This window comes from Diadema setosum, chromosome 14 (assembly GCF_964275005.1).
Source record: "Diadema setosum chromosome 14, eeDiaSeto1, whole genome shotgun sequence".
NCBI lineage: Eukaryota > Metazoa > Echinodermata > Echinoidea > Diadematoida > Diadematidae > Diadema > Diadema setosum.
The window spans coordinates 1,078,617-1,101,878 of NC_092698.1; the positions used below are offsets into that span (position 1 = coordinate 1,078,617).

General features: G+C 37.0%; 1 protein-coding gene across 1 annotated transcript in view; it reads left to right on the plus strand.

The window, feature by feature from the left end:
* Positions 1-226: 226 nt before the first annotated feature.
* Positions 227-23,262, plus strand: part of LOC140237816 (uncharacterized) — a 34,761-nt gene continuing 11,725 nt past the window's right edge. Inside the window, exons 1-7 of the mRNA XM_072317745.1 lie at positions 227-332; positions 2,739-2,937; positions 3,663-3,808; positions 5,302-5,545; positions 6,436-6,638; positions 7,147-7,510; positions 23,027-23,085. Coding sequence (XP_072173846.1) covers positions 227-332; positions 2,739-2,937; positions 3,663-3,808; positions 5,302-5,545; positions 6,436-6,638; positions 7,147-7,510; positions 23,027-23,085 — 1,321 coding nt within the window. The remainder of the gene's footprint in view (positions 333-2,738; positions 2,938-3,662; positions 3,809-5,301; positions 5,546-6,435; positions 6,639-7,146; positions 7,511-23,026; positions 23,086-23,262) is intronic.

Sequence of the window (23,262 nt, forward strand, 5' to 3'; positions counted from 1 at the left end):
TTAGTTCAAGATTAAAACATTAAAAAAAAACAACTCTCCTAAAGTACTCTTGATAATCATCATTTAATGCTTTAGATTTTTGTATCAAATGAGCACAATCTCTGTCACATTCTTTCTGCTGAACAAATAACCATGCATTGCATATTCGGAACATGAAACGTTAATGAATTTAGTTGGTTTGAACAGTTATCTAATGAAAAAGGTAAACCAATGCGGTTTTTCACACATGTTATTTTCATTATACAGGAATGAAACCGTGTATCTCAGCAACGACTGGCAAACTTACTTACAATGCTGTTCGCTTCTCCATCAGGGCTCGGCCTGTAACCTCGGTAAGAGATCTTAACACTTCGCTGTTTTGAGCATCGATGTACTGCCAGTTTCAGAGACACGTTTACTCTAGTTTTGATGATTGAAAATGATGGTATTGACGACAGGAATGATGATTATAGTCATGATGTCCCTGATTGATAAATATAATGATGATAAAAACATGGATGATGGTGATGATGATGATGATGATAATGACAACTTTATTTCATTTCATTTTAGTTCAATTGATTTAATTTCTTTATTTGTCCAAATTATGTATAAAAACATGGTATGGAAAATTGGTTTTGTCACACATTCATCATAAACACATCTTGACAACAGATAAACAACAAATTACATTACATGATATAACATCGAATGAATACTAAAAAAATACAAGGAACTAAACATTCAATCAAAACACAAACTATCATCATATGGTAAACGTGCAATGATAATTGAAATTGTGATCAGTTGTTTGATCATATCTGATGTCAGAGACACTTTATATAATTATGACAGTAAGGTATAAGTAATGATTGTAATCACGAGCATATCGATGTTAGTAAACCTATACAACTTCCGTGTTGATTATTGAAACTCAGTGTTCCTAGATATATTTATTTGTCTCGTGTTTCAAGACAGAAAGAAGTAACACTAAACATGCCATAAAAATAAAGTAAACTACAAATTATTGCTACCATCATCTACAGATTGTTGACTCAGTTATGTTTTGGTATAATTATGATACATGTAAGGCGCTTAGAAACTTTGTATCAAGCGCGATATATATAAATGTTAATTATTATTATTATTATTATTATTATTATTATTATTATTATTATTATTATTATTATTATTATTATTATTATTATTATTATCATCATCATTATCATTGTTATTATTATTTTACGAGGATCGAGGTTGTTCATGTTTTCTAAATACATAATTTTGCGTAAGCAGTAAAATAACATGAACATTTAAAAATAGAATCAGCAGTGGTCTATTGCCTTTCGATTGATGACGTGATTGCGACGTGCCATGTCTATACTCTTGCGAATTGTTAGTAATGTCATATAGGTGTAGTATGTGATAGTTTTACACTCGGAAGTCTGCAAGGCTTCTGTGAGGCAATGTGGTAAGAATCAAATGTTCGCTTAAGATTCTTATATGTAGAGAGAAAAAGGCTGAGATCACATCGCAGATACTTCTGGAGATTGTAATTGTTTCATGTGCAGTGTTGTTCAGGAATTTTGCAATAATGTACTTTTTAACCACTACCTAGGCCCCAATCCCATACCATTTGTATCTACATATTCATCATCTTTCGATGGTGAAGGAAGATGCTTCGCTTGGAATAGCTTTGAAATATTTGCTTCCATTTACGAAGACCTGCAGAGTAGGTATTGAATTCCTTGTCGCAGAATGTTAGCAGCTTGGATTAACCTTTGTGGGCCTACCACCACCAAACACACTGCATATAAACAGGATAGGTTGGAACTGATAGTGTTAATAACCACAAAGCAGTATACGTAGGTCTATCTAAAGGGACTATTAAAGAAAAATCTTCGGCTTAATTAAGTTTGACTTACACAATATAACTAACAAAATATTCATTCATATCTATCCGGGTAGAATATCTTCTTCGACTAAGCCAATTTTTTGTACCAGGTCAATAATCTTCTGTTTCTATGGTTGTATGTTTGTCTGCCTATCTGTCAATTTGTCTGTCTGTCAAACTCTGGCTTTCTCTTCGTCGTTCTGTCTTTCTAGATTTTATCTGTCAAAGCTTTCTGTCCGTCGATCTCTATCACAGTCCAATCGTCGTTATAGAAAATGCAAACTAAGTCCTACTACATAAGCACAAGGAAAAGCTCCTATTACTGAAGGGGGGGGGGGGTGGGGAGGGAGACATCACGAATAATTTTCAATCTCTACTCTCGGAACCTTGCAGAAATATCAGCTTCTATCAAATAGAGGCTGATATTTGTACCTATTTCAACTCAGTCAGGTATCAAGCTGCGATTCAAATAACCCAGGGATAATGAGATCATGACGTAATCGACAGAAATGACATTGAACATATCTAGTAACTTTCTTGCCTGAGGATCTATAGTAAAGATTAAGTTTTTCTGCCGTGATGTTCACACAAGCCATGAATACCAAACTCCTTCTCTTCATACGTGCTAGATTTAGATCCAGAGATGAGAATATTAGTGGGCAATAATAAAAATATACTCAACGTTTTCAGTTACATAACCGGATGAAAAGAATATCCAATACCCCTGGCAATTGCTTTTGATTAATTTCCTGCTATCAATCTAAAACAAAGTAGGAATACACTATGCTGATCTGAAATAGAACTGAAGTTTTCACTCCACATAGTGATTTTTTTTTTTTTTTTTTTTTTTTTGCCTTTGCTGCAGCATTCCCGTGCAGAAATGGCGGAGAGAAGTCAAAAGATGGCGCTATATGCATCTGTAATCCTGGCTGGACGGGTCGTCACTGCTTGACGCCGTGCGTCGCCGGGCGGTTCGGACAGGATTGCAGCCGACGATGTAAATGTGGCGAGGATGCCGACTGTGATGCTATGACCGGAGCGTGTACTTGCCGCGATCCAAATCGGTTTGTCGCCACCTATTGTTTCATGGAGGACAATGTTATTTGCACAGCAAGAATAAGAAAAGGAAATTATGTTGTATTAGATGTGCACATTTTCTACTTCGGTGTCTTTTAAACTAATCACTGAGCTCGACAGATCGACATCGAAATTTACAATTCCATGAGTAAAAGCAACACGGGAGCATTGAACCAGATTTTTGACTCTGTATTTCAGAACATTCTGTATTTTGTTTTTGTTTTTAAACTTGCATACCCCTGTGGGGTGAGTGAGTTAATAAGTTAAACTAAACTTAATTAAACTAAACTGAACGTGAATTAACTAAATTAAACCAAACTAACTAAGCTAAACTAAACTAAACTAAACCGTCCTTTAAAGAAGTTATTAAAATGTTTTAGTTGTACATTGAAATATTGGCAAGATAGTATTAGTATCAGTCTAGTTCATTCGCGGAGGTGGAGCTTGTTTATTTGATTTGATTAAAAATGTGTCATCCCTGTGTATATTATGTCATCACTTTCTCTCTTACAAGATCTATGATTATCCCTCTTATTTCCCTTCTGTTGGGATACACCGTACCCCACCCCCATGCACCCTCTCTCTCTCTCCCTTCCTCCCTCCCAGTTTTGTGCGATATTTTGAGATCACCCACCCGGCATTTCGATGTAAGGCGCCATCACTCTTTGGAATACTTCATTTCTCATGCTTCATTTCTCAATATCTCTCACAGCTGCACAACTCGATGTCGTAGCGGCTACTGGGGTTCAACCTGCCACATCAAATGCCGATGTTCAGAGGGGTGCCAGTGTAGCCATGACAACGGAGAATGCTTATGTCGATCAAGACCTCCTCGGGACGGATTGTCCAGCCCTGCTAGTAAGTGGACATAATAGCGACAGAAAACCTTTGAAAAACAACCGAACACATTTATGTATGTAGCATACTATAGATATGTATGGAGGTTGGTCGTAAAATGCACTAAGCACCATTAAAAAAAACCCAGAGTAAGTCCATCATCAGATAGAGCTAAATAAAACCCTACAAGAATGGAGTTACCTCGTTTTACGGTCAAACCCTTCATATAACTATGTATGCATCTAAAGAGCTTAAATGCCACCCCCCCCCCCCGATATATCCATTTGAGTATATGAATATAAGAACGACCCAAGTCCATTAGAGAAAATTTAGGAAAAATGGAAATTAATAAAAAAATCCATACTCCCTTAAGTGTGTTCGGTTATTGGGGTGTTATTAATTCAAACTTGAATATAAAACAGTCACTTGAATGATTATCTGTATTTGCATGACTACGTAAATGGCTTTCAAACGCGATAGCCAAATTTGGACTTGGGTCGTTCTTATATTCAGGTACTCATTTGTATCTATTTGAAATATTTGAGATTAAAGCTGCTGAAAAACAGAAAATAATTAAGATATGAGTAATAATTTGATATCTTCAAAAATATTTCTTGTTATGAAACGAGTGCAGTATCATTTAAATGATTGTTTTCATTCGATGATGAACTTATTTAAAAAAAAAATGGTGTTTATCTCTTTTTGCATTCAAGCTCTTGATGTCATATTCATATACATTTTTAAAAAATTGCAGCAATATACATTAATATCTATAGATTAGTTGCGAAGGGTAAAGAGATGGCCAAGATCTTACAGGATTCTCAAGAGATTAGTAGTCCGTTCCTGCCTTCGCAAAAATAAAAACAGTGTTTGAATGAGACACTTTATGCATTAATTCACTGAAAGCTTTTCATCGAGTTAAACCGTCTCGCTTCCTAGCAAGCGATTTACTCACAGTTTACTCCCCCTGTTTACACCTGAGCAATAAATCTTGTTATCCCTTCTCTAGTTTCAATATTGTTGTAAATGACTGTCCATATTATTCTCTATTACTCATGCGTGACGATACAGCAGTAGGTTATCTCACAATCTTACGTAATAACATGTAATAGATAGACTTTACATTATTGAGCATGATGGATTGTTGCGCTGTAGATGTATACACTATTATTATTATTATTATTATTATTATTATTATTATTATTATTATTATTATTATTATTATTGTTATTATTATTATTATTGTTATTATTATTGTTATTATTAATATTATTATTATTATTATTATTGTTATTATTATCATTGTTATTATTACTATTATTGTTATTATTATTATTATTGTTATTATTATTATTATTATTATTATTATTATTATCATTATTATTATTTTTATTACTATTACTATTACTATTATTATTATTATTACCATTATGGTGGTGATCACGCTACAAACCACGGGTCTCCTTCATCTTTCTGTTATGTTTTGTTTTCTATTACAATGTGATCTACCTTAGATCTGTACGTCGCTACACAAACTCAGGCGCAGAACGCATGTGGAGGTGAGTGCCGTAACGGAGGAAGATGTCGCCCAGCGCTGAGAACCTGTCGCTGTAGGTCCGGGTACAGGGGTCGGTTCTGCGAGGATAAGTGTTCCCCTGGATTCTACGGCAAAAATTGTCAAAACAGGTGCATGTGTGGGGAAGCTGCGACGTGTCTACCGGAATCGGGGCTATGTTTGTGCCCGGACTTCCCCACGTCGTGAGTACATAATCACTGGACATCGTACTAGTTAACATTTCCGTTTATTATCCATACGATATTATATATATAAAAAAAATAGGTTACACATTATGACAATTATTCTACGTCTACTAGAAATGATTGGACAAAGGTACTTTGTTATCTAATACGTCTGAAGGATATTACGGTCTAGTTGCCATCGAGGCTTTTACTGCTGTTGCCATGGCAACAACCTCCCAACGGAACATTTATGATAATCCCCTTGGCTGGAAAAAATTTTGTGTAAGATGCTTTGGTCCTTATGGATTGATAACGTGTCAATATCTGAAGTTTTCAAGAGTTTTCATAACCTCCAACATGTGCTTACAATCACTGAATTTGTGTTGAAATAAGATGAATATAGATAGGAAAACACTAACAAACACACACGTACACACACAAAGGAAACTAATCTCTCACGTCGGCTCAGCAGATACTAACTAGCTTTAAGGTAATAAATAGGCCTACTACTCGCCACCAAGGGAAGCGCAATTTGAAAAGTGGAGAGAAAATAAAACGTTATTATAATGTAATAGGCTATCACCTCATCACAATTGATTTTAAATGTTGATTTTTGTTTGTTTGCCCCTGCACCCTCTTCCCCACTCCACGCAACGCTATTCCACCCGATTCGAAAAACTCATTCTCTCTGTTCACTAATCCAATCCGCTTACCCTAATGCTCCTTATCTTTCGAAATAACCAACCACTAAAACTCAAAAGCCAATCTAACCAGTCAGGCGATATTGAGGAAGAGGGCCATGTAGAGGACAGTCAAGATGATGATGACGATGATGATTCGGATTTTTACGATTCGTCGGCTAGTGATCTCGATGTAACCCAAGCCCCTTCGTCACCATCACAATACAGCATGTTTCACTGCACGGGTCGTTGCCCGATGGGCCGCTACGGGCCGTACTGTGGACAGCAGTGTCGATGTCCTGCCGGTCTTCTCTGTAACGACATCAGCGGCGACTGCGAGTGTCCCGAGGGGAAAGTTTGCACTGGTATCCAAACGGATTCGTCGTCCACTTCGTCGTCAACTTCGTCGACAACTGTGGGATCAGCTCCAGGTGAGACCAACCGTACTTTTTTAGTTCTCTTTTTTTTTTCGGGGGGGGGGGGGGAATGGGAGGGGGTGGTTATTGTGTATTGTCCGTCGAAGTAATGTTTGCATCCATTTAATTCATAATGATTTCAATAAAACACTCATTTTAAATTTCTGGGATAGATGGGATAAGCTTTGTAAATTTCTAACAGAGAAAAGTGGTATTCTCTTACTCTTGTCTATGTCACACACCAACAAACAAAAATCATAGATACTGCAGGGTCCAAAGGATTGATACACTGTTTTGTTTTTCGTTTATATTCTATGTTGATATTTTTCCAAATCCCATAACTTTTTTCTTCTCTTTATTGTGTAACCGTTGTTTTCTCATGTTCTGTCGGAAACTGAAAAGATCATGAACTTGTACTTGCAACGGGAAAGTTCACTGTAATTTAACGCATCTTTATCAGGATATCAATTCTTTTTAAGTCGACGTTCTGACAACATTTCGTTCTGTTTCCATGACAACCTAGAGATGCCATCGACTCCAACACGCCGTCTTCCTGTAACCGTCGTGCCAGCCGCAGTGAACCCCGACAAGGCAGAGGGAACAGCCCCCTCAGCGGCAGGCACAGCTTCGTCCAGTGTCAGTAGCAAGTTCCATCACGCGTCTGGGCAAGGCGACGGGGAGGGGACCAGCAAAGCCGCCGGCGCGCCCGAGATATCCCTGAAGGGCGGCGACGCCGTGCTGACGGGAGAGCGACGGGGGCGCGGCGAGACGATGACGCTGTGGGCGGTGATTGCGGTGTCGAGTCTCCTGCTGCTCGTGGTCGCCTCGGTGCTCGTCGGCTTTCTTATCAAACGACAGCAACAAGGCGCTGTCGTCCACGCCCAAAGGTGAGAAGTCTTTCCCTCCCTGTGCTATCTTATAACAGGATCGTAGTTTTTGTACTCCAACAGCTGTAGCCCTATTTACAATAATTTTGCAACAATTGATATTTGAAACAAAATTTTACTCTAAATGCAGCTGTGGGTCTAATTGAATGAAACTATATATTGTGGTAGATTGATGAATAAACAAGCCCAGACAAAAACTATTTGTATCATTATTTCTGGCAAAGTGATACAGTGCAGATTTTACTGGTCTCCATAGCAACACAGGTATCACAGCACCGTAATTGTAACTATTATTGACAGTGTACTTAGAATTTAGAAATGAAATTAAGTTTCTTTACAATAATGATCAAAGACAATGTATTGTCGTCATTTTTTGGCCAGTGCATGAATGGGTTCACCGAACGACCATGTGGGGACTGGGAGCCACTAAGAAAAACTTCAGACAGAAAAATGTAACACTTGGACAAGAGCTTGGTCAGGATGATTTACAATTACATTTTGTTGTAAACAAGTAGTAATGATTTATATATGCTAATTAATCATACTAATTGTCAACGGCAAATTAGCGATTGAAAACATGTATGTGTGTATGTTTGTCTACTGTGTTCATGTGAGCTTTCAGTTTCTATGTTGTTATCTGTCTGTACGTATTATATTATATTATATACGTTTGTGTTGTTGTTGATGTTGTTGTTCTTGTTGTTGGTTGAGTGGAGAAGGACTTCTAACTTTTGGATATAACAAGTCGTGAAGCGGAAGCGACTCTAAGACCTATCAATCATAATCCATGGTCGATGTATCCAGGCTGCTAGACGTGGAAGTAACCAAGGCATTAGACATTCTACCAGGGATTGTAGGTCTTAGTCCGCTTCCTCTCTTGCCACCAAAGAAGAAAACTTATCGTCATAAACCTGGTTGTTCTCTCACCAGGGGTGGTAAATGGGTACCTGGTAAGATTAAAGTGGTCTAGGTAGTTGTTCGTTAATAAACAGTAAACCCGTGACAAAGTCGGGCCGGTGATGAATATCGGCATAATATAATCACTGCCATGGATTCATTCACAACTTCCTAAGTAAATTCAAGGTAAGCGGAAGTTGATGTGTAGAACCTTTTCATTAGGACAAATTTCGACAGACAATAGATATTATTGAGTCTTTTATTCTGTATTCGAGAGCACTTATGCGAAAGAAACTCATTTGCAGTGATTACCATTACTTCATTCCTTATACGTTAATATGACGCATTCAATCATGTAGGCGCATACGTGTGTGTGCGAATAATCATGTTTTGCCTGTAATAATGTGCGTGTGTGAGAGAGAAAGATGGTGTATGTGTATGTGTGTTTATGTGCGTGCGTTTGGGAAGTCAGTGGGCCTCGTTGGTATACCATTGTGTTGCATGCTGTCAAAATGAAACTCCTATTTCCCATGGCTGGTCTTGTTTGGCGCCATGCCAGAGCGATCTTGATGACGAAACGATTTCTTGAAATTACGTCGCCAGACTTTGTTGTTGTTTTGGTTCACCATGTGTCCCATTTTCGCCAGTGTTGATAGGAGATTCAAGTTTACGCCATCCAGCACGGGTCAACGCGATGGCGCACCTCTTTCAGCTGCATCGAACTATACAGGGTTGGATAGGTCGGCTCGAAATTTGCTTCAGAATCCATGTAGATAGAATATGTCTCTCTCAATCTCAATCTCAATCAATCAATCAATCAATCAATCAATCAATCAATCAATCAATCAATCAATCAATCAATCAATCTATCTATCTATCTATCTATCTATTCATCTATTTCTCTATGCATGCATGTATGTACGTCTGTATGTTTGTAAGTATGTATGTATGGATGTATGTATGTACGTATGTATGTATGTATGTATGTTATGTATGTATGTATGTATGTATGTATGTATGTATGTATGTATCTCTTTATCTATCTATCTATCTATCTATCTATCTATCTATCTATCTATCTACCTATCTATCTATCTATATCTACTTGTCTATAGAGATCACATTGTCACTTTACCTCCACGAGACAATGAGTGTCACCCACCTACTCTAAGCCGTATATGTTACCAATCACGCCAATGGCTGAATAAAACTTAAAAACAAAGTGAGTCAGTACGTTTCGCTTTCACTGAGGTTACAAAGATGGATATAGCATTAATGTCATAAATTCTACACAATCTTCAAAATACAATATGTTATGTCATACAGCATCACATTTTTCCCGTGAAGAATTCAGTACCTTCTTCTATTCTGTTAGAGTTATGTTGATTTTTCCAACAGAATACAAAATTTAGAAATGGCAATGATGTGGTATACATTTGAAAATACAGGTGTTGTTTTAACACTTGATTACATTCATTCATTCATTCATTCATTCATTCATTCATTCATTCATTCATTCATTCATTCATTCATTCATTCCTTTAGAATTACAAGTCAAGCTTGTCGCAAATAATGTGAAATATGTTTATTGTGAACCCCTGAGAGGAAATCTTTGAAAAAAAGCGTAATCATCATAAACGTAAATAGAAAGTATAAGGTAAAAGAAGACATGAAAGAGACTAGAATATATAACAAGACGGTTAACAGGGTTATCAAAACAGACAAGAAAGCAAAACATGACAACAGTAATGCCTACAAACGCTTCATCCTACTTTAAAAGGAAGACCCCCTTTCCGTGTAATTTCCACCGCTAATGTATTTCATTGACTGTGGGCATTTATTACCTCCCGTTGCTCATGTTCATAAAAATAGTCAACAATCTCAAGTTAGTTTTCTTTTGTTTTCCTTCCACAGAGCATAAGTCAAGAAAATTGCAAATGATCTTGAGTAAATATTGGTTGACTGTAAGATAAAAAGTAGACGTATTCAACAAATTGAAAGCAAACATGTATACATAGTTTCAAACCAAACTTGTTTCATTTATTTTGTTCGGATAAAAAAAGAGAGGGTCACTCAAACATAGTGCTTGTATACTATGGACACCATACGCAATCTACGCAAAAACTTAGACTTTCCTAATGCATTATATTGTATTTTCATTCCCTAGGCATTCTTTCAGTTCAATTCAATTTAATTCAATTATACTTTGTTTCCATCCAAGAAAAGGTAATACATGATGAAATATATATTGCTTAACAATTTAAAAGAAAGTGTAAATCTCAAATTATAACACGAAGTACAATCTGTATGAATAAATGAGAGAAAAGTGCATACTCTGCAATGGTGGCAAAAGTAATATAGCGATGAAAAAATGATCTACTGAAAAGTGGAGCTTGTAAGACATGAAACGCGCGAAAAGCAATACCAACAAGATACAATTAAAACATGTGATGATTGATTTTTTTTTTCTTGTTTCAGTTTTAATCCCCAAGCCAACATTTTTGATGATTTTTTTTTTCTCTGTGTGTAATGACTTTAATTCGTGAAGTGTTTGTATACACTTTATCTTCCACGTAGGGGCAGTTTAAAGATTAATGACTGATGATTTTGAAACTAACTTCATAAGAAATAAATCGAGTCTGTAAACTAGAATCTCTTTAGTTCATAGTATGCTCTGGTAGTCAGTAGTGTGCAGATTTTCTATTTTAGAGACTAGTTGGTGGATCCATGCATTTACCCATCGATTTAGCAATAGATAAATTGTTTAGGACCTCAGCTAGCTCTCCTAAAATTTTACAAGAACAATTGTAATTTCTGGACAGAGATAAGGGTTATTATTTGACAATAAAGGTCAGTTTTTGAGGACAGCCTGAAACGGCGCTACATAAAGGTTAGTTTCCATTCACAACATCGTTAAAGAAGACGTTAACAATTAACTTTGTTTGTTTCCAGAGTAAAGAAAAAAGGCCTATGATATAGAAGTTCATCTGTATAGGATGGAGCTTTGAGAGCTAAACAATCCTGAGGTAAATAATGTGTATTGAGATTAAAAGTTTAACACCAATATCCGGGAAAAAAAGCTCTTTCATTTGAAGACCAGGTCTAGAAAGCACTGTGTCTAAGAAGCAGGATTTGGGTAAATAAAAAAAAAAAAAGATCTCTTTGATTCCATATTCGTGCTAGCACTTGTGATAGAGCCTCTTAAATTTCGGATCTACGGGTACGAACATCTAGGATTTAAGAATGTGTGTGGTTCGGAATAATGAATAATGATAATAAGCCCTTTAAGGCCAAGTGTAAGCTGCGCTGCAGGGTGGTCTAAGATTGTCGAGATTCATACGTGTAGTCAGTTTGGGTATAGATGAGAACGGGCCAGTTTAAGTACGAGAGTGGCAGCGCATGGTTATATTTATATACAGTGCTTATCGCTACCGTATATAGTGTCTCTATGCGCTTTAAGGGAGAGGGTTGAAAATGGAAAAGGAAATGTACTGTATGTATAGATGTACTGTAGATGTTTCAGTTTGCAAAACCAAAAGTCATTCATAATACTTTTAAAACAGAAATGTCTTGAGAAGAGTTTTGAACTGTATACCTGTGTAAGCTTCCTTTATATAACATGGAACAATGTTCCACAGTGTGGGAGCAGCATGAACAAAAGATCGCTCGCCATAAAACTTAAGTTTTATGGTTATGGATGATGTTAATTGTAGCTAGGTGATGAGAAGGATCTTGATAATGAACCTTCAGAAAAACAAACTTCGCCCAGAAACACACCGGTAAGAAGAAAATTTTAACTACCTGGAGACGTATACCTGTTCAAATGCACTCACTGATATAAGATGCGCACAGCTTTGCGGGCAACAAAATACTTTCAACTGTGTTTTCATTTTTTTATGTTTTATTAGCGACATGTTTAGACAATGGAACGTACCAATGTCTCAAGGACTCATACAGTTTAGAGATTGACTCAACACTTAGACCTAGCTTTGGATGTAGCGTTTTGAAATATCACAATGTTGTACCACTCTTTCGACTTTCAATGCATCTGCCTCGACGAGATTTTGATCCTTTAAGAAGGACCATGAACCAGAGACCTAGTCCTTCATTGTTGTAATGTTAGAATGTCCGCATCAGCTTTGCAAAGCAATGAATGAAAATCATGTCCTTGATATCAAATCCTTCTTTTCTCCGTGCCATGGCTAGAATTAACTCTAATTGATTTAGCGTGTCCTTCCACTTTCCTTCCTGCTTTCTCTTTCTGTATACTTCCGGGTGTATGTTAAGCGACACCACATCTGTACTTCCGTCTTTGATAATGCTCGTAAACACATTGTCTTGTTGTGATCCCGGATTATTAAGCAATCATCTCTAGCAAATAATGTTGCGTTAGTTTTGGCATGCCGTGACTCTCAATAACAAGCGCTGAATGTAAGGCAGTGATCGATTGTTTACTCTCCATCTTTGGGGGAGGGGATGGGGGTGGGGATCTGTACTGGAGTAGGATGGGGGATTCCCCTCATAGATGTGTTCTTTAACGAAACTGACTTTTCAAGGGTCATTTCACTTCCTGGAAGTGTAAATCTCGTGAAAATGTATAATTACATTGTGATACAGGCCTTTGTATCACAAATATAGGATCACTCGTCTGCCTGGAAAACAATGGGCATGATGGGGATCTTATACTGACTGAAAAATGTTGTATATTAAAATTCCCTTACTATTGTATGTAATGTTATGATTCTATATTATTTTACATACTGGAATATTGTAAGGGGAAATTGTGGTTCAACCAAAATAAATGGAAAGCAATATATCCTCCCCTTCTTACTATTCCCCGTCTAATTCCCTTGTTATTCCATAATACTTTTATTTTTATCGACTGAATTATACCGATTGAAAACATAGAAAATTAATGATATTCCTATTTTTCAGATTGCTTTTTTTCTTCATAAGCATACATTTAATAGTTTTTCTATAAGTTTGATTGTTTTTTTCTGAACATTTGTTTTAGTTTTTTTTTTCGCTACAAACTCAGCTATATATTCATATTCATCCACAGAACGTCAGTCGTCTGATGATATCATCTTTACAACCCCAGAATGACAATCATCGTAGCCTAAAAATAATCAGACATCACTGACCAAAAATAAACCCTTTACTTTCAATCTACATGTAAAACAGTGCCCATCGCAAAATATCTTCAACAAGAAACTTTAAAGAAATATCTTTATATCTTTAAATCTTTATATCCCAATATCCTTCCAATATGCCTACCTTCATGAATATGATAGTCATACCTTATGTCCCCAGATACTCTAAACAATGATTTTACGACTATCATATTATCATACAATATGTTTCCCCCATCACACTGGCATACATTACAGTACATGCTTCCACAGACCAACATTATCCCAGCACATCACAAAGTTCATAATGTACTTTACAATAAATGATTTATTTTGTTTTATGTTGCAGCATTACAGGGTCATCACCGTCGTGAATCTATGCTTATGCATATGGCCCGCTGCATTGCACTTATTTTTCTATAAACTTTATTCTAAAGTGTTCCCTCTTGTATTGCTGTATAAACTTTCAACTTGACATTGCTTTCTTTCATCACTTACAACGTTTCTCGTGTACAGCAAAATAATGTATTTTGATTTTGTATGAATAATATAATTATAATGCCAACACCTTATGAGCTTTTTTTTTTTCACTGTAATGCAATGGAATGCAGAAATAAAACTGAACATCAACTGAACTGAACTATGACTCGAATATAAGGTGTACAATATCGAACACTAAAATGATTAGCAGGAATATCGCAGGAAAGTGACAATTCGCCAGACGGCTAGTAGGAAACCAAGCTAGATTCAAGATTCAAGATTCAAATTCAAGCTGCAGAGTTCAAATCGGTTATTTTCTCTCCTCAGCTGTGTTTTCCGCCGTAGTTATGTCAACGAAAAAAAAAGTCAGAGCCGTATATCCAATTGATATTTTTCATGTTTCCTGCAAGTATTGTGTATCACGCATCTCGGATGTCATCAGAAAGATAGTCACCGCTTCATTTATTCGCCCTACCACCTTAAATGACAAAACACAACAAAAATTGAGAACAACCCTTACATTATACTGATGATGGAATACCAGGTCCTGTGTGTGTTGGGGGAGGGGTGGTTCTGGTGTCATGATCGATTAGATTTGCCACAAATCAGTCTTCATTTCAAAGACATAAAGATGAGTTGTGAAAATAATATTTTATCTCACATCTTCACACTCATATCACTTTCATATCATATTCAAAATGTTTTGGTTTTTTATAATTTACCATCCTTCTAAATAGTATTGCAAAGCTATGAATTTTACTTTTTCTGCGTTGCAATGTCAATATACAGACAATTTTTCTGTAAGATTTCATATTCATGTTCCTGTTGGAGATAGAAAACCAACAAATGGTGTCAGTAGTTATTCAAGAAAGAGGCATGTGAAAAAAGAAAGAAGAACAGTCTACATGGAATCATATTTAGCCTCAAGGAAGATTATTGAAAGATATTCATTTAGGAATGTATTTTTCATTTGAAAATGCATTTCCACCCCCTATACCCATGTCGGCATAAGATATAAAGCCTCAAGAGAGGTAGAAGTTTCCTCGTGGGGGGGGGGGGGGAGCTGAAATTGAATGAAACGTACATTTTCACCAGTTTATTTTCTTTAGACCTGAAATAAAAGGGAGTAAACATACAGATTTATTAGATGTTTATATGTTAATATATGTACCGCACTCAGAAACACACACACACACAAACGCACACACACAAACACATTATAGCTTTGTCTTTCAAAACATTTTTTTTTTTATGATGGCATTCAAAGGAAGGACGGTAGGTGCCAAAATGTAAAGTTATCATCAAAAATTCATCTTTTCTTTGCCGCCCAAAGCATCGAGAGGGTTTTGAGATGACGATATCATCAGCTTTTCTCTATGAAAGCACTTAAGACTGTAAAAATCCATTATTTTCTTATTCATGTCCGATTTTGATTAAGCGCTGTATTTATACCATTCTTTTTGTCTGATAATAATGTATATAGTCATTAGTTAACTTGATGTGGAATTTCAATGAAAGAGGAAGTAATGGATCTCTGTATAATGAAAACTGTCCTTTTTTCCGATTAATCAGGGTTGACTCCAACAGAGAAAAGAAAAGAAAAAAACTTCCCAGCACAATACCACAACTAGACATTTTATTTTGATAAGAGCTCACATGTAAGCTCAGTCTCAGTGGAATGGTGTAATTAGAATTCCTTGAATGTATTGCCAAAACATTCAATTTATACGTCATTTCTAGTAGGCCTACTATTTATCATATCGATGCGAATTATGATATAAACATGCTATCTGCGCAGTTGGAGCACAAAACATTTGATCTGGAGTTCATGTATGTTCTTTAAATTGATTTCCTGTCCAGAAGGCTATCCGATCTTACTCATGCAGTATCATTATGCTTATCCTAAATACCCAGAATACTGCTGAGAAACGTTACAGTAGCTTGATACACCTGTAACTGCATCGCAGTGTTGCAAGCATACATGTGGCGGTGAATACCAAGCCAAGTAATGAGGCTAGATGGAAATGGAAGTGATGACGACACGTGTAAAGAATTCCCACGCAAGATTCATTTCCATTGAAGAGACAAGCCCTCGGCAAGGTCAGCCAATTGTTCCCGTCCGCTTTTATCTTCAAGACACCGTGACAGGTTTTTAATGCGCGCTCACAATTGTTTAATTGTTGGCGGAATGTGTATTCTGTGTTTGAGAGCAGTAGACTGTATTGACAAAGGCGCGATACGGATTTACAAGGCGTACTGGAACAAATCTAATGAAGTCCCATTTAGCATTTAATGGACCATTTGTAGGCTCGCAACCTACCGCGGATTATTTCTCTACCAATTTGCAGTTGTTAGCCTTGACTGTGGAGAACAGGTAAAATCATTTCCATTTTCATTTTTCTCTCCTTGCTTTCCAGTGCTCTTCTTTTAAAGGTGTTGAACATCTAAAGCAATAACCAACATTTAGGCCTTGATTCGTCATTTCTAACGAACTGACAAACCACCAATGATAATCCATAGTCCTGTACTGCATGTATTTTGTTTGTAGTGTTACTTGTAGATATCTTCATTTACGATAAATGATATCTATTCCAGAAACTGATCAGCAGCATGTGCACTTATCTATCAGTATTAGTATCCATTTTCCTTGATCTGATTAATCAATAGGCCTTCAAACCTCAGCGTGTGGTAAACAGATAAATGATGTGCTAACAATAAAGGCAAACTTGAGTGAGATTCACTAGAGAGAAGTCGCTGAGATACATAACGATCGGAAATGGCATGATAAACCCAAGGTACCTAATGTGCCGAGTACAGAATAACAACCTTTAGTTTTACCTTTATCTCACTCTGAATTTGAAGATTGTTTGCTGTGTAATCTGTTCAACAGAATTATCTGCGGACAACAAAAAAGAAGGCATTCCTATTATAACTATAACATTATGTTCATTGTAAGATTTGGGTATTTACGTCATTTTGAAGACCATCTGCCCAAAAGAGGAATCAGCTGGTCCGTCGTCACACTCGGCTGTTAATATACACATACATTGTATACCATACAGCTGAACACAAACACACACACATACATCATCATCATCATCATCATCATCATCATCATCATCATCATCATCATTATCATCATCATCATCATCATCATCATGGTTTATAGTGACCTCATCTACAGCCACTCTGTCTATTTTCCAATTGGTCTACTGGCAATTCGTCTATTACCGATTCGTCTAATACCCATTTTGGTCTACAACTTGTTTTGTCTAGTACACATATTGTCTAATAGTCACTTTGCCCACTACCCGTACTGTCTAATACCCAACTCGTCTAAGGAGCATATCGTCTACTGAGCAATTGATCTAATAGCCAAGTCGTATGTCTACTTGTCATGTCGTCTAATATCCATTTCGCCTACTGCCACTTCTACAAGTCATCTTCTACAAGTCATCTCGTCTACATTCACTTTGTCTAGTTATCATATCGTCCAACCCTTAGTTCGTCTATACCCAACATGGTCTATACCCATCTGGTCTACACCCAACTGGTCTATACCCAATTGGTCTACTCCCAACTGGTCTACTCCCATCTGGTCTACTCCCAACTCGTCTACTCCCATCTGGTCTACTCCCAACTCGTCTACTCTCAACAATTTACCCAAACTGATCATTCCCATCTGGTCATGCTAATAATGAATATACCACTTTGTCTAGTATCCAGTCCGTCTCACTGTCCCGAACTATTCTTAACCCTGCCCTGGTACAAAAATCAATAATAGTCTATTCTTTAAAGTTGTCAATTATTCCGCACATGCTGAATATAAAGACATATTAATGGTGAGACACGACTATCCAGTCAACATCCTGGCCGTAATATAACTGAATAATAATAAACTAGCTCAGTTGCAATCTTTCATCACAAACGAATTGTCAGTTATACGAAACAGAATTACATTTCGACCGCCCACCCTGTCCACCTTGGACATATAAATGCTGCATGATTACTTCTGATATAAATTACACATCCAGCACAAATGTAACACAGCAAGTTTTTCACACTGTGACCTTATTTTCTTTTTATAAAAAAAGTTATAAAATTGTCATAATTACAACAAAAAAATTTAAACCAAATGGTGCACCAAGAGTGTTCAACCTATTTCAGTGGGAAAGGAAACTGGATGAAGTAGACTTAAGTAAGGAGTTTCGAGTAGACAAAAAAAAAATTATATATATATATATATATATATATATATATATATATATATATATATATATAGTAGACCAGTTGGGAGTAGACAAGTTGGGAGTAGACGAGTTGGGAGTAGACCAGTTGGGTGTAGACCAGTTGGGAGTAGACCAGTTGGGAGTAGACCAGTTGGGAGTAGACCAGTTGGGTGTAGATCAGTTGGGAGTAGACCAGTTGGGAGTAGACCAGTTGGGAGTAGACCAGTTGGGTGTAGACCAGTTGGGAGTAGACCAGTTGGGAGTAGACCAGTTGGGTGTAGACCAGTTGGGAGTAGACTAACTGGTTATTAGACTAATTGAGTATTAGACAAGGTGGATGTAGACCAACTGGCTATTAAACAAAATGAGCTGTAGACTATTTCATTCATAGACCTAATGATTAATAGACGAAATGGTCAATAGACATAGTGGGTATTAGACGAAATGTGACTTAGACAAATTAGAGATTAGATTAAATGGTTAGTAGACGAAATGGCAATTAGACTAATTGGCATTTAGACAAAATGGTTGGTAGACGAGTTGGTAGTAGACGAAGCGAGTTTAGACGAGATGGCATTAGACTAGGTGAACAGTGGACAGTGTGGTTGAAGACGAGGTGCCAGTTTACCATCATCATAACACACGCACACATCATCATCGTTCATCATTATCATCATCGTTATACACACAGACACATGACTCCAAAAAGCGTGTATAGCCTCACACGTTTTTTAGTACGTACACGTAGTATATTTCATGTAATGTATCACGTGGATGTATCCATGTGATACATGAGGAGGAAGTCTTTTTCCTTTCAGTGTTCCTTCCTCGTCTTTTACTCATTATCTGAGAGAAATCAACTCTATGGACTATTTCAAGTCACATCTGAAAAAAGTAACACTCCAAGAAACAACAACAACAATTAAAAAGCATTTTTAGAGCTTCCTAACACCGAATGATAATGTAAAGATAAGGTGTTAAACAATCAGTCTTCTTAAAATTCCTGTAATCCTTCCAGTGTGTTTCTGCTGGGTGAATGAGACGTACGCTCTTCGGTAATGTTCTGCGCTCTTTCGCGACAACTGTTATCATCAATCATCATGCAAGTCCATCTTATGCTGTTTATAGATGTATATTTTCATGCCGATCAGGCCACTCTGTATAAAGATTCGCAATAAACAAATTAAAAAAGAATGATGCAAGGACACCTTTTTTTTTTTTTTTTTTTTTTGGGGGGGGGGGGACATTTATCAGTCCCCCCCCCCCACACACACACACACATACATACATGAAGGAGAAAATATTTCGATAAAGTGTAAACACGGCGTCTCCAGAGCGACATTAACAGATTTATTCAAATGAATGATTCTTGCTTAGAGTTGTTTTTATGGTAAATGAATGACATCGTCATAATAATGTCGTCGTAAAAATTGACTTGAATAATCGGTGTTTATTCACGTCTATGCATGGAGGGTAATTTGTCAATTAGTTGCCTGTAAGGTAATTTTAGCAATATGTGGAATTCACCATTTACTACATCTGGTACTTTTGAAATACATAATGAGGTCACAAAGAATTCTGTGCCATTTCCATTTGACTCCCTTGATATTATTCCCACGTATATTGCTGTATATCTGTGTATTTACACTGCGAAGGAATAGTTCTGACAAGAAAGCAGCAAAGCTATTCTGATAGAGGCTGTTAGATGGGACCGGAGCTGCAAGAAATTAAAGTGAATGTTGTACATGCACAAATAAAGAAAAAATACATTTCTATTGCAAGTGATGCTGCTTATATCACGGGTCCAATTTCAGACCTGTCCACGTTCGATTACGCGTAAGTTCGTGGAATTTTCGTTCCCTGTGGTGTAATTGCTCTGTGATAATGATATTGCATACTTGTTAAACATATCAAATAAACGCAAATCCAGAAGAAACGGATTTCCTTCGCTCTGTTCGAACCCACAAAAACAATATTATGGTAATGCTACCTATGAAATAGAGGTGACTATTATTCTTTGGGATGATATGGTTACCACAATAATATTGTACGCAATTAATGTTTAACAGTGTAATCCTACGAGAAACTCAAGCTATAGGTTTCATACGTTCGTCATCTCCTTTCATCTGTCTCAAATATTTTTTTTCCAAAGAATCAAGGCCATTCTCATAAAAATGCTAGAATGATATAAACGAAGGTCTCGTCCAAACTTATCACAACAATGCTCTAAGCAACGATTTGATATTAGCCAGAAATATCATGCATGTATCATACAGAAGAAAAAAAAATCTAGACATTGTTTTGAGTCATGATCATGCGTTAGATATAAATTTTCTATACACAGAATGCATGGTATGAGATCCATTGAACTGGCAAGTAGGGCAACAAACAACTCAATAGCAAAAGTGTTGAAATTTATTGAAGCCCGATTACACTTATGATGATAATAATGATAGGATTATGATTTAAATAGCGCCATTTTTCACTCTGATTAAATGTTCAAGGCGCTTTACACCAAAGATAAAAGACTGAAAATACATGTACCATAGAAGAAAAAGAAGAAGAAGAAGAAGAAGAAGAAGAAGAAGAAGAAGAAGAAGAAGAAGAAGAAGAAGAAGAAATAAACGTCCCTCTTCTAAAGGCACGGTTGAACATACGACATGCTGACAAGGTTGTGTTAGTGTGGGACGACAATGCATCGGTCATCAGTCTTGTTTAGGAATGAAACGTTGACCTGAAAACGATTTTCTAAACGTCAATCTTCCAAAATGTGTTAGATTATGCCCCACTTAACATTATGATTTTGAAAGAACGGAGACTTCGGAATTGCCTGCGGAACTGTTTGCTATGATTTCTTGGTTTATATTATTATTTGTACCTATAGCATCATGAAATCTTTCATGCATGCATTCTTTTAATAGTCAAACAGACCAACCGGACAATACACGTGGTGAAATGCAACGTCCTTCGGTTTGCTGGATGTTATTTCATATGAGAGGACTTCAAAATTTCCGCATATTAACGCGAATGTATGATGTCATCACCAAATAGATGGTCATTGATTTCGAAGAGGCTTTACTGTTAGATTTCGTTTTAATGTTTTGCTTGTAGGGTGGCTTTTATGTCATTAATTGCAGATGAAACATCGTAATAGTATTTTTGACATCATACATTTAACTTTGACGCATGTGTCGTATTATGATCATGGTAATGCTGAGTTGTATAATGTCATTATAATCAGTGCATTACGTATCAAAACTAGGTTAAACTCTCTTAACTTTCATAACGCCATACATGATAGAACCCCACCAAAGAGACCATAATGTGTAACGAGCAAACAACACCATTTTTAACCTCCTTTCCCTGGTAACCAGTCACAACAAGCAGTTTTGTTTCTTTCTTTTCAATCGAGCTTTCCTTTCTGCCTGTGTATAGAGGTCGCTTGGTTTAGATGATCTGGGGCTCTCAAGCGAATGATGTAAGGGAAAGTAATTGATTCTTTCTCAATCAAAACCTGGTAGTCGTCATACCATTAACGAGCAGTTCTTTTGTTTTACAAAGCCTCATCGAAACAGGGTCGCCAAGTTTGTTTTTGATGTTAGGCACGAACAGTGCTCTCTCTTTCGATCTATCCCTCCCTCTCCTTTACTTCCCTCTTTCCTTCTTTATGCCTCTATTTCCTCTTCTTTCCCTTTATTCTGTCCATCATTTTACTATCTCCCCATCGAGGTCCCTCAACTCTTTTGAAATTACTGCACAGTACTTGATGCCTTGTTGCTCCGTTCTAAGTGCCCTTCCAATATACGTACCTTCTGTATTTGTATTTCATCATTGTTATTCTGTTGTTGGTTTCGACAGCATCATTTCACACGCATTCACATTTAAGCTTATCGATCACTGAACTCATAAATGATGACACCTCGCACATCAATGAAGAAACGCTCCATTTAAATGAATGAAAATGTTATAAGGGATTGTAAATCATAATTATTGTTGACTATATACTATCTAACTTGTTAAACATCCCAAGCAGTTCTTCCACGTGCAGTTATACGTGAAGCAATAGCCAAGGTTGTGACGGGATGAAATTACCTCCACATGACCTCAGCTGAAAGTGCATGTAGGCCTATGTGATTATTATTTCAGTTTTATCGATATCATCATTTCATTTTTCTTTTATTATTCCTTCTCGCTTCTCCCTATCATTTTCTTTTCGTTTCTGATTCAGTTTTGATTCCTCTGTCCACTTCAAGTAGCTACATAGAGTGCTGTGTATCAGCTGGTGTAGTCATGAGACAGGCCATGCAGCCATGACAACCACCGTTTCCGGTGAAAGTTTTTCCCACCGTCCGTCTGGCTGCGGTGGGTATAAATGAGAAGTGCTGGCTTGCTAACCGAGGCATTAGCGCTATATCACCACCAGGAAAGGGGAAATTGCCAGTAGATCCAGCTTACACGGGTCTCGTGGATATACTTGGTGGATTCGTATTTTTCTGCTGGTAGATTGTTGTCGTACATCACGGTCACGACGTTCGAGATCGCTCAGCCCAAAGGAAGGATATTCGACGCTGAGTGATCTGCTTTTGTGGGTCTTTCACGGATTCAGTTGAGATATTCGTTTGCAGTGCGCGCTGCATTCTGTGGACGCGGTTGGTTCAAAGAATGGCGCCGGAGAGTGTGGCGTACAAGAGAGAGTGGAAACATGAGAAGGGACGAGTTTCAGCTGGTACTAACCTGAGACAGTTGTTTTCTTGTTTCCGATCCTGTCTTCCATACAGATCACACAAGGTGGGACTGGAAGAGACAAACGTCTACGAAATCGTGGAATCAACGAACGGTAAGTTTTTATCATTACTAGTATTACATAAATATTCCATGTTCGTTAATACCGAAAACGTTTTAGTATATGGTAGATAAATAATGTCAGCATATTTGACCCAAGAATGACACAAAACATGTTTTAAAAACATGCCAATTTAAGAACCACACTTATAGGTTTGCCTGTGATGTAAAC